Here is a 13,708-nt window from a genome sequence, read left to right as displayed (position 1 = left end):
CAGAACTTTAAACCCCGACAATTTATTTATAATAACACGGTATATCTGCAGACTTAAACATAAATGTTTGAACTATAATGGGTAAAAACAAATAAAGAATGCTTATAAAGTCCAGAAACAATCATGCTATCATTTGTAAGCATTCGTATTGGATATCATGAGCTGCAGCTTCAATTCGAATTTCTATAATTTACAAGCTTATTCAAGCGACATTAGATTAGAATAATGTAAAGATTTGTGCGTTATGAAATGGCGCGAACGTAGACTAAGAAGTTTTGTTACTAAAAGGAAAATCCTGACAACCATAATATTGAATTTAAAGGATAAAATAAACCTTTCGCGTAAAATATTTCCAAGTAAAAATTTATTTTTCAACTGAAATAAGTAAGAAAGTTATATATTTTATACGATATCCTAGTGAATATATAATTAAATTTTATAAATTCGATAAATATTTACTAAATTTAAATTAGAAAATAAGTAAAACGTTTCTGATTTTTCGTACCTCGACCTAACGACGTGTCTGAAAGGTTCTGATTTAAGCTTAGGCTGTACGGTCGAAACCAATGTTCCTTTTGAATTAAATTTGATGTTGACCTCCTTCGTGCCAAGATATCGAAAACACTTAGCGGATGACAACAGTTAATTACTACTCATTAAATTAATGAAAGCGCAAATAACTTGATCCCATTTGATTTTTACATTTCTCAAAACTGGCCTGTTGTATTCTGTCAGATCGTATGTATGTTTAAAATTTATTTTTCATAATAATAAGAAAAAGCCTCCTGTATTGTTTGTAAAATAGCAGGAATAAGCCAATTTGGAGATTCTATATTCAAAGCTTAATTTTTATTATTTTCTTTTGTGGTATTCTTTGAAGCACATAACAATTCTCCAGAAGAATTTCCAGATACGAACTTTTTAGATGTTCGGAGTGAGCTATTTACTTGTAAGCAAATGTGTTAAAAGCTGAAAGCTTTGCCTTTTCTAGCGAATTCACATTGAATAATGTATGTTTAATAGATAAAATTTTAAACAGTTTTTTAAGAGAACAGAAAAGGAAGAAGTGGTCATAAACAATTGTTTTTAATAATTAATATAAACACTAAAATAGGGTGGTTGAGATTACGAAATGATCTCAATTTATTCGTTAAATTTAGTAAATATTTATCGGATTTATTAAATTCATTTATATATTCACTAGGTTATCGTATAAAATATAAAAATTTCTTACTTATTTCGGTTAAAAAATTACATTTTTACTTGAAAGGATTTCACGTAAAAGGTTCATCTTTTAAATTCAGTATTATAATTGTTAGGATTTTCCTTTTACTAACAAAACTTCTTAGTTACATAAGTCTGAGTTTATGCCTTTTTTTATATCGCACAAAACTCCAAATTACTCTAATGTCACGTGAAGAAACGTGTAAATTATAGAAATCTGAATTGAAGCTGCAGCTTTTGACAAGTGCCGGCATAATTGTTTCCAAACTTTCAAACATTTTTAAAGTTCAGTAACTTCAAACTATCGCACTTGGTCATACAATCCAAACACGAAACAGAAGAAAACTTTCCAAATTTGAAGCACATTTACGACTATTTCCTTGCCACACACCAAGTGGCATTCGACGTTCGTTGTCAAAATTGTGGCTACGAAACAAAAAACTTTCCTATTACTTTGTTTAAAGAAGAATGGATCTTCTGAGGTACATACTGAGGTGCGTCGTACTTGAACGCAGAACCCCCCCACCGCTAGAATGAATGTTGAATCAACAATGAAGTTCCGTATCGATGCTTTTTACGCGTTCAGACCACTCGACGTGTGATTTTTTTTTCTGTTGGAATATGTAAAGAACACGGTTTATGTGCCACCATTATTCACGTCATTGGCAAAGCCCCGGGACCTCATTACAACTGCAATTACGAATATAAAAAAAATATTGAATAATCTAATTGAGAAATGTAACAATTGCACATTACGTATATTGTTTACATTACATTTATATTTAAAAGAAATATATCCCGAAAACTTTTAAATTTTGATGGCACCATCTGTTATCATATTTTATTAAACAATTTTTTATATTTTTATTTATTATAAAATGGAAAAACTTAATTTTGTGGGTAGAGATGGATTTTATAATGAAAAAAAATTGTAAATGCTAATAACGAGTAAAATCGTCATTAAGTCCAACCCTACTCGAGATACACACTACTCTTATTTATCACCTCACCCCTCGACCTTTATCACCAAAATTTAACAGTATCAATCCCCTTTATAAACAAACCTCTTAGCAATATTTCAGAAATTGTCGACAAAATCCACAAGAGTTATTAAGCTTCAAACAGGGCGAACGAAATCGTGCTATAATACATACAGTAGAGTTAGTAGATACAGTATATAACATTAGTTTTTATAACTGTATTAAATGTTATGCGATTTTATCTAGGTACGCAACACTACACGCATCACTATATCTATATGCAATATCTCATTACTGTTGCCGTATTAAATTTCGATAGAAAATTACGTTAGTTCTGTGATAATTAGATATTATCTTCACGGATCTGTCATTAAAAAATAATATATTACATAGAAATAAAATAATCTAGAATACAGATAATAAATCAGATAGTTTATTGAACTTATTAGACGTCATTGATAACACAAAATCTATTCGTGATAAATTAACTCGTGTAAACGATAGTTGTAATTTCTACTAATATAAAGTTGTCGGTAAGTACTGTACGTTAAAAATATTAATAGAGACATTTAAGATTTCTGCCTGAATATAGAGAGATAAATTCTTTTATCCATTCTTTTTCTGCATTCCTATTATTTAATTTGGCCTTTTCAACTTGTTCTTTGTATCGAGCGTACCATTCTTCTATTTCTTTATTAGCCGTTTCTTTCAATTATGCTCCGAGCATTGCAAACTCTTAAATTTTAATGATTAATGGTCGAGGAGTGAAGAGACGAAGGAATCGTGTAGCATATATCGAGTTTAAATGATAACATTACTCGTTATTGGCATTGACAATTTATTTTTATTACTCACATCTTACTCTCAAAATAATTGTTTATCTATATCTATATATCTATTTACATCTATATCTATATATATATCTATATCTATATATAAAAATAGACGTGTGTGTCCCTATATTTCACTTTTTCGCCAAAACTACACATCGCACGTGAATGGTGTTTGTATGTGGTAGTAGATCCAAGTCTCCATTCGTGCACTATGGTGGTTGCGTCTCGATAGCTATAAGGGTGCGGGAGATATGGGGGCTGAAAGTGGTTGACTTCGAAGATTTTCTATTTCGATTTTAAAAATGTTCGAACCGTTTTAAATTCGAATTTGTATTCGAATTCGAATTGTTTCGATTATATAACGATTGTAAACATTCCAGAAAATTGATCAAATTGAAAATAGTTCGTTTGACTGGACGTAAAAATTGTCTAATTAGTCTGGAAACGGGGGCCTAATTCTTGCATTCTGTGAAAACGGGTAAGATTAACTATAATGTACTTATCTTTATCTTCACTATCGTTACTTTTTGCCCACAAATAAAAAGCCAGCGAAGCGGGTCCTTGCAGCTAGTACTAATATAAAAAATTTCTATTTGTAGAAATGGAAAAAAGAAAGTTTTATCAAGATGTTGATGGAATTCGGATGCCACCTATATTTTCCAAAGACGTTATCCGATCGGCTATGAATTATAAAGCGAGACCCGGAGACTTGTTTATAGTCACTTATCCTAAATGTGGTACTACTTGGATGCATCAAATAGTCTTGCTGATTCTGCGAAAGGGTCAAGTTTCTTTAGATCCTTACGATTTTATCTTAAGTTGTCCATTTATAGAAACTGTTGGAAGAGAGTATATTGAAAGTGCAAAACCTAAAGTTATGAAAACTCACTTTCCATTTTGTGTTACGCCATTTTCTGTACAAGCAAAATACATCTACGTAGCTAGAAATCCGAAAGACTGTTGTGTTTCCTTCTATCACTTTATAAAATTCATGAAGTCAGACAATGATCTGAGTTTTGACGACTTCTTTGATAGATTTATAGACGGTAAAGTGGGAGTTGGAGATTATTTCGAACATCTTTACGAATGGTACAAACACAGAAATGATAAAAATGTCTATTTTGTAACTTACGAAAAGCTGAAAAAAAATATTAGAGAAGAAATATTAAAAATTGCCCAATTTATGGGCGAAGAATATGAAAAACCCATTATAGAAGATCCGAAAATAATGGAAAACATCATTTATTATAGCAGTTTCGAATATATGAAGGAACACGTCGATAAAATAATGATTAAGTTCTTCAAAGGCGACGAACTTTTTCATAATGAGAATTTACCTTCCGGTCTAATAAAAACTATGAAAATTTTGAGTCAGTCAGAGGGCGAAGAAACGCAATTACCTTTTATCAGGAAAGGCGTTGTTAACGATTGGAAGAATTATTTTAATGAAAATCAATTAAAGAGATTGCAAGATAAGATTAATAATAAATTGGGAGGCACCGATATCATAAATTTATGGGTTAATATTTGAAGTCAAAGTTTATAATTGAAATTGTTTAATGAGAAAATCGTGATATACAGGAGCACAACACTACTAAAACAACTGAGAACACGGTGATCAAAAATTGCATAACGGCATTGTGACGATGTCACAATAAATAATTGCTTGTTTATTGTTAATCAAATCAACGCGGATCGAGTCTTATGGTTCCCCTAAGTCGTTCTGTCGATCTTGTCAATATTTACTAAAGTAACACAAGCGTATAAATATGTCATAATGTGTAAGAAATTCGGTTGTGATTTACTACAGGTTTATTACTTTTTTCCAAATCATCCGGAAAATCTAATCCAGCGGTGTCTGATTCTTCTCCTATTCCTCATCGCAATTAATAAATTAGTAACATTACAACTATTTAAATAATTTTTCTCCATAGTAGGATTGCTTTAAAGTAGGGCTTCTGAACATTTGAGTATTTAGTTTATAAGTCTTTGAAAGGTTCACTTGTTGTAATTGCAATACTTATGAGAAAGGGCGTTTACATTTTCAAATTTAAAACTCTTTATAAAGTTGTAATCGCGTTAACCTCAGATATACAATGATAAAACAAAGCATATCGGATGTTATCAACTAATGTATTGTTACAGTTTCGATATAAAAGACTATCCTTTGATATATTCTACTTGTTGATGTCTGGAGATTAATATTATCAGAAGTAAAAAAAGGTTAAATTTATTCATTTTGCTTCTTATTATTTTAACCCTCAGTTACACTTTCTAGTTGTGAACATTTGATTTAACTAGCATACGAGAAAGTGAGTATAATACTTCATATTAAATGTACTAAATAATTACTCAATGTTAATACTTGTTTAATATAATATGCTATAAATAACTTATAGTAATGGAGAAGATGAAAATTTATAAGGAAGTGGGTGGGATGCGTATGTCGTTGCATCATTCGGAAGAATCTGTTTTATCTGGAATGAATTATAAAGCGAAACCTGGAGATTTGTTTCTCGTTAGTTATCCGAAATGTGGAACAACTTGGATGCATCATATAGTCACGTTAATCCTTCGTAAAGGTCAACCATCCGAGGATCCGTTAGATTTCCTGTTAGGTTGTCCGTTTATAGAGATGATGGGAAGAGAATATATAGAAATGACTAAACCGAAAGCCATGAAAACACACTTACCATTTTTTGCTACTCCTTTTTCTCCAGAATCTAAATATATTTACACTACCAGAAACCCTAGAGACTGTTGTGTTTCGTTTTATCATCATATAAAATTCCATCCACTTCCTATAGTCGAGTTAAGTTTTCAAGAATTTTTTGAACTATTTCTCCAAGGTAATATACCATACGGCGATTATTTCGATCACCTTCTCGGATGGTACGAACATAAAAATGACAGCAACGTTCATTTTGTAACATACGAAGATCTCAAGAAAGATATCAAGAAAGAAATTGTGAAAATAGCCAAATTCATGGGAGAAGAATACGAAAAAAGTATTTTGAATGATCCAACAATATTAGAAAATATTATTTATTACAGCAGTTTCGATTATATGAAAGAGAACAGCAAGAATAACGTTGATGTGTTTTTTCAAAAAGACAAAACGTGGCTACAAAATAAAAATTTTCCTCCAGGGATGATGAAATTTTTACAAAATATAAATAAAACAGGAAAAGATACAAAAGGCGGGACTCTGGTTAGAAAAGGAATTGTTGGCGATTGGAAAAATTACTTTAACGAAGAACAAATACGATTGTTAAATGAAAAAATTGTGGAAAAAACAAAAGACAGTGACGTCATGAACTTGTGGAAAGACATTTTTGAAAATAATTAAATATGTAATTTAATGACTTTTATTACATTTATAAAATGAATTTTTAATTTCTGTTAAAATGTTTATTATTACTATTATTATTAATAGAGAATAACCTTACATAATTGAATAAAATTTTTCAAAATAAGTTTAACTTATGATAAATCGCAAATTTATGTTATAATTTCAATGAAATATAATTAGAAATTACATCTTGTTAAATTTCGAAAAAAGTGTACATGTTTTTATACACTAAATATTGTATATAAATAATGAAAATTATTAAAATTGATTTAATGTAATTCTTGTGAATTTCAATTAAAAAGTATAAAAATTGAAAATTTATTTGATTCAAATCTTCAATGATATAAGACGACGTTCTTCATATAGGAATTAAAAAAGTAGTATTACACCATTCGTAGCCATTTTTAAAACAGTGATAATTGTCAGAATATTCGGCAAAATAAGTANTTATGTGGACAACTACGTTTCTAATTTCTTCGATAACCAGTTTAAAATAAAATTTCGTATGTGACAAACTCCAATTCACACATAGTACATATTATACGTATAATTTATGATGGCAGCCATCTTAACTTGTCTTTGGCGTTGTAAACCTCGCTGCTTAGCGCTACAGCTGCTAACTTAACTTTTAGCGAAATAGATTAACTGTCTTTTAACAAAGAGGCTTTTCTAGTTAACGCAACCATTGTTCATTGTTCATATGCGTTTCTAGAATGTTCTCTTTTGTGTTTTCNTCAAAATAAGTTTAACTTATGATAAATCGCAAATTTATGTTATAATTTCAATGAAATATAATTAGAAATTACATCTTGTTAAATTTCGAAAAAAGTGTACATGTTTTTATACACTAAATATTGTATATAAATAATGAAAATTATTAAAATTGATTTAATGTAATTCTTGTGAATTTCAATTAAAAAGTATAAAACTTGAAAATTTATTTGATTCAAATCTTCAATGATATAAGACGACGTTCTTCATATAGGAATTAAAAAAGTAGTATTACACCATTCGTAGCCATTTTTAAAACAGTGATAATTGTCAGAATATTCGGCAAAATAAGTAATTAATAGTGATGTAACGAATATTCGGTTACTATTTGGTATTCGGTCTATTCGGCCTATTTTTCACTATTCGGCCGAATACCGAATATTTAATCACTGTTCGGCCGAATACCGAATACCTAAAAACAGGAGTAATAAATAACAAAAACACAGTAAATTAATCATTTTGGTTATTAGATTTAATGTTATCGAGTTAGTGTTGTTTGTTTATATTTATTTATAACTTGTAACATGCACAAAATAAAAAAGAATATAACATTATAATTACAAAGATCAGCACACCTACACGTCTATCGTTGGACAATCCACGCACATCTGAGGGTCTGACCCTGCCTATCCTTCTATTTAAGCGCTTGTCTTTGCTCTTCCCTTTCTCTTTCCTCTATCACTCTAATCCATGTATGCCTGTGCATACATCATAATACGCGCTCACGATACTTTCGATTCATCACTTTTCCGTCGAAAAGTTCCCATTTTACAATTACGTGACTCAGACTGGTGATAACGGAGAAAAGAGACAGATAGGACGTCGATATAAGTCACAGTTATGATTTCACAGATTCGAGACAGCTTGGTAGCGCGAACGGCCCCAGGCTTTCGCCCGTGCACGCTAAGTGACTTTCATTACAAGCATTTATCTTTCCGAAGTCTATGACAACAATTTTTTGGCATTGACTGCCGCGAATTTCGTGCCAATAAGCTGCCTCGACTTGTTCGATTATGTTATCAACTCAATTTCATATTTATTTTCACATTTTCACTTCGCGGTCCTTCTCTGTTCTTTTTCCGTTATTACATGTGTAGGTCATTTCATTGTTATCCACATTTGATATCATCATTTATCGCATACTTCCATGACATTCTTGTCTGTCCACTACAACGGCCAAGAATTAACGCGATTGGCGAAACGTAGTGACAGCGAGTCAATAGAGAGCAGGATCCTTGCCACAATGCGGTTTGCGCGCCAATTTTCGTACGTGTGTTAATCAAGCCGAATAGTTTGGCCGAATGTTCGGCTATTTGGCCACGCTTTTGGCCGAATATTCGGTATTCGGCCCGAGGCAGAATATACTATTCGTTACAACACTAGTAATTAAGTAAATCTAGTTGCTAACAAAAGATTGTTCTTCTCTATTCAAAGTGTTTAAGGTTTATGGTTACTTTTTATTATCTATATTCATTAAACCAACACGCAGTTTACTATACATTCCTACTATTTCAAACGATCCGTATGAATACAATCTGTCCGATTTTCGTGCACCCGTTAGACGAGCGTATTTATATTGCTCTATTGTACTAGGCAGAGTCCGGTAAATTAATAGAATCAAGAAATTAGCGACGAGTTAGGTGCAGTCAAAAGGTTAAAGCATTGTTCTTGGATCAGTACCAACCCGTAGACTGTGTGATAAATTTTCTTCTGACGCGTTGTGTGACAACATAAAGTGACTTATTAAACAGAATAAATCTGTTATAATATGTTGTTTGTGCATTGAAAACTTTCAGTCATTTCAATTAATATTTTATAATAATTGNTTGATTTTTACATTTCTCAAAACTGGCCTGTTGTATTCTGTCAGATCGTATGTATGTTTAAAATTTATTTTTCATAATAATAAGAAAAAGCCTCCTGTATTGTTTGTAAAATAGCAGGAATAAGCCAATTTGGAGATTCTATATTCAAAGCTTAATTTTTTTTATTTTCTTTTGTGGTATTCTTTGAAGCACATAACAATTCTCCAGAAGAATTTCCAGATACGAACTTTTTAGATGTTCGGAGTGAGCTATTTACTTGTAAGCAAATGTGTTAAAAGCTGAAAGCTTTGCCTTTTCTAGCGAATTCACATTGAATAATGTATGTTTAATAGATAAAATTTTAAACAGTTTTTTAAGAGAACAGAAAAGGAAGAAGTGGTCATAAACAATTGTTTTTAATAATTAATATAAACACTAAAATAGGGTGGTTGAGATTACGAAATGATCTCAATTTATTCGTTAAATTTAGTAAATATTTATCGGATTTATTAAATTCATTTATATATTCACTAGGTTATCGTATAAAATATAAAAATTTCTTACTTATTTCGGTTAAAAAATTACATTTTTACTTGAAAGGATTTCACGTAAAAGGTTCATCTTTTAAATTCAGTATTATAATTGTTAGGATTTTCCTTTTACTAACAAAACTTCTTAGTTACATAAGTCTGAGTTTATGCCTTTTTTTATATCGCACAAAACTCCAAATTACTCTAATGTCACGTGAAGAAACGTGTAAATTATAGAAATCTGAATTGAAGCTGCAGCTTTTGACAAGTGCCGGCATAATTGTTTCCAAACTTTCAAACATTTTTAAAGTTCAGTAACTTCAAACTATCGCACTTGGTCATACAATCCAAACACGAAACAGAAGAAAACTTTCCAAATTTGAAGCACATTTACGACTATTTCCTTGCCACACACCAAGTGGCATTCGACGTTCGTTGTCAAAATTGTGGCTACGAAACAAAAAACTTTCCTATTACTTTGTTTAAAGAAGAATGGATCTTCTGAGGTACATANACGTGACTCAGACTGGTGATAACGGAGAAAAGAGACAAATAGGACGTCGATATAAGTCACAGTTATGATTTCACAGATTCGAGACAGCTTGGTAGCGCGAACGGCCCCAGGCTTTCGCCCGTGCACGCTAAGTGACTTTCATTACAAGCATTTATCTTTCCGAAGTCTATGACAACAATTTTTTGGCATTGACTGCCGCGAATTTCGTGCCAATAAGCTGCCTCGACTTGTTCGATTATGTTATCAACTCAATTTCATATTTATTTTCACATTTTCACTTCGCGGTCCTTCTCTGTTCTTTTTCCGTTATTACATGTGTAGGTCATTTCATTGTTATCCACATTTGATATCATCATTTATCGCATACTTCCATGACATTCTTGTCTGTCCACTACAACGGCCAAGAATTAACGCGATTGGCGAAACGTAGTGACAGCGAGTCAATAGAGAGCAGGATCCTTGCCACAATGCGGTTTGCGCGCCAATTTTCGTACGTGTGTTAATCAAGCCGAATAGTTTGGCCGAATGTTCGGCTATTTGGCCACGCTTTTGGCCGAATATTCGGTATTCGGCCCGAGGCAGAATATACTATTCGTTACAACACTAGTAATTAAGTAAATCTAGTTGCTAACAAAAGATTGTTCTTCTCTATTCAAAGTGTTTAAGGTTTATGGTTACTTTTTATTATCTATATTCATTAAACCAACACGCAGTTTACTATACATTCCTACTATTTCAAACGATCCGTATGAATACAATCTGTCCGATTTTCGTGCACCCGTTAGACGAGCGTATTTATATTGCTCTATTGTACTAGGCAGAGTCCGGTAAATTAATAGAATCAAGAAATTAGCGACGAGTTAGGTGCAGTCAAAAGGTTAAAGCATTGTTCTTGGATCAGTACCAACCCGTAGACTGTGTGATAAATTTTCTTCTGACGCGTTGTGTGACAACATAAAGTGACTTATTAAACAGAATAAATCTGTTATAATATGTTGTTTGTGCATTGAAAACTTTCAGTCATTTCAATTAATATTTTATAATAATTGAGAATTTAGTACAAATTATATGATTTTTAATGAATAATTATATTGCTTAATAAGGATGCACCGATTAATCGGTAAGTAATCGGTAATCGGACGTATCGGCCACTTAGCCGATAAATCGGTATCGACCATTTCCCCGATAAATCGGTTTCGATAATCGGCCAATTTTACATTTTGGTATTTTTGTTAGAATGTTACATACAATGCTAGCAATAAAAACTGATAAATATCTGTTATATATTTATTATATATTACATGACAAACTGAATATTGAAAAAAATTTTACAATTTAAATTATTCCTTTTATCAATACATATTATAAGTATAATATAACGCAGGCATGTCAAACACGCGGCCCATCAATACATAGGTTGCGGCCTTCCGAGACTTTTTAAAAATTTTTAAATATCAAGCTTTGATGCTTGAAGTTGGAAATTTTGAATTGTTTGGTTGCGTGATCGCTTGGGACGCTGCGCGCTGGCGCGAGGCGGCAAATAAAAAGCGGCGGCCGAAGCCGAATGGAGATAAAAACACTAGACGATCAGAGACATGATAGATTGCGGAGCATCTAATCCGACGCACGACACGTGTTTGTGTGGCCGTCAGCCATACTGATATTTGTATACAGTACTTTCGAAAGAAAATGATAAATGGGAATTCTGTAACCAGGAATTTCTCTCTCCTCTAATCTTTCATAATAATTGTATTTATATTGTGTATACAAATCTTGAATTTAATTTATTATCCCTCATTGATAAAGATGAAGAAATTCAAAAGGGAAGCTGCATTGTGTAGTGTTCTGATTGGTGTAAATATGAATCTGGTCGTAGGTGGAACTGCCTACTACTTCTTGTTAGGTGGTGTATTGTTATAATTGCTCAGAAAGAATTTGACCGACTCGTTCGTGACTTCACTATATTAAAAAGAAATGAGATGAACCTGGCTTCTAAATTGAATGAATTGGTAGCTCATCAACACAAATTATGGAATTTTGTTGATCAGTTCAACACTAAACTCAATTTCCCACTCGGTGTCATTTACTTTGGTATTATATGGAATACGTGCTTATTTTATTATTCTTATTTGTTTTTGGAATTTAACAATTTCATACGATATTGGTTATTGCTGCTGGTGATATGTTTCACTTTCCTTTGTATAATAGCCGCCATTTTGTTATGTTCGTTTGCATTCGCGGTATGCAAATACGTATTAAGATGATAATGATGCAAGGAAATTCGCTGGAGAAATAACATTTTCTGTATTTCTTTCAGATGGAAAATGGCTTTCAAGATATAAGACAATTTGCTGTTTGTAAATTGAAATTGGAACAGAAGCTAAAGGAAAACTTTTGGAATTTACTTTTTTAAATGTTTATTATATTTAATAAATAATTAATTTTAAGTTTATTTAGATTTTGAACTTTATGAAAAGATTTGGAAGAGTTTCATTGCATCTTTCGATAGGTGGTTTCTACATTATCGATAAAAGAATTCCTTTTAAGGTAACTGAATAAACTTTTCTTCAATTTCTTGACTCCATGATTTCAGCAAAATTGAAATAAATGACAAAAAAAAATTCCTTCAGATCGAATTTATGAAATTCGTTTTGAAGGAATTTATTGTATACAGCCTATTGTATACAGCCTATACGTTGAGTAAAACTTAAGTTCTTTTGAGATAGTTAAATTTGATTTTTTGTATACGTTGAAAAAATGTTTACAGAATAATCTGTATATGGGAACGAGTGATGAACTTGTTTTTTTTCAGATGGCGAGTACTTTATATTATGTTTTTTCTGGAATGTTAAGATTGGAAGGAGTGTCTCGTTCGAAGAATTGTGATAAGAGTTTTTCTAACTTTACCTAAAATAATTAATATATTTAAAACTGCATTATAAAAAATTACTAAGATCAACCATCTCTAGTTAGGTTCAGAATTTGACGTAAAATTAAACGTCAACATCGACCTCTACCACAGGTTGAGTTGGTCTAAAATTTCTCCAAAAGAAATATAAGTCAAACGTGAGTATCATATTGTCATCAAGGCAATCGAGCATATCTAAAACATTGAGCCTGTTCACTGATAAGCAGCTTTAATTCAGGTGACAAATGATAATGTTAAACATTCTGGCTATGTACTGTACGCTACATATTGTCCTAAATACGTAATCAAAAATTCTTACATTATTTCAATAAAATATGACGTGACAATGAACAAGCCTAAAAAGCCTGAAATTTTGCACATTACCTAAGAAAAGAAGTATCTTTCGAACGAGAAATTCACATTTACTACAGACGATTAAAAGACAGAAATCGGCAATTTTGATTTCTGTATCAGAGAATTTTCCACTTGGCGCTGTGACTGCGTTACTGCAAAACGGCCTTTTTGCTACAGAATTGACTAATTCGGCGCCGTAAATGCGCGACAGCAGTTTTGTTTGTGAATTCCCGAACAGACACCTATTATATTCTCCAGTTCATCGTACTCTATTTAATTACTTTGTCGTCCGTTTCTATATTAAAAATATTCACGTTATTGTAAACCTAAACGATGACAGGGATGGAAATAAATATGATAAAAGTAGAAACGTTTTAATAAATCTAAAAGTGTGCAACTTTAATATTTATTTTGATAAATATGCAATCTTAAAAATT

At 31.6% G+C, this 13,708-nt stretch overlaps 1 protein-coding gene across 1 annotated transcript; it reads left to right on the top strand.

The window, feature by feature from the left end:
* The first annotated feature begins 3,502 nt into the window (after positions 1-3,502).
* Positions 3,503-6,386, top strand: LOC111613237. Its single transcript, XM_023354588.1, has 3 exons — positions 3,503-3,515; positions 3,637-4,556; positions 5,433-6,386. The coding sequence occupies exons 2-3, from the start codon at positions 3,639-3,641 to the stop codon at positions 6,384-6,386; spliced, it is 1,872 nt and encodes a 623-aa protein (XP_023210356.1). The 5' UTR covers positions 3,503-3,515; positions 3,637-3,638.
* Positions 6,387-13,708: the final 7,322 nt, after the last annotated feature.

The sequence above is a fragment of the Centruroides sculpturatus genome, unplaced genomic scaffold, assembly GCF_000671375.1.
Source record: "Centruroides sculpturatus isolate CEXI.00-Female unplaced genomic scaffold, Cexi_2.0 scaffold1794, whole genome shotgun sequence".
NCBI classification, from domain to species: domain Eukaryota; kingdom Metazoa; phylum Arthropoda; class Arachnida; order Scorpiones; family Buthidae; genus Centruroides; species Centruroides sculpturatus.
Note: the sequence above shows the minus strand (reverse complement) of the source record. Positions and strands in the feature narration are given on the sequence as shown.

Excerpts from the sequence above, each read along its gene's own strand:
- LOC111613237 (XM_023354588.1), top strand. The coding sequence starts at position 3,639 with ATGGAAAAAAGAAAGTTTTATCAAGATGTTGATGGAATTCGGATGCCA. Across the intron at positions 4,557-5,432 it reads CCGATATCATAAATTTATGG|ATAGTAATGGAGAAGATGAA; the intron begins GTTAATATTTGA and ends TATAAATAACTT.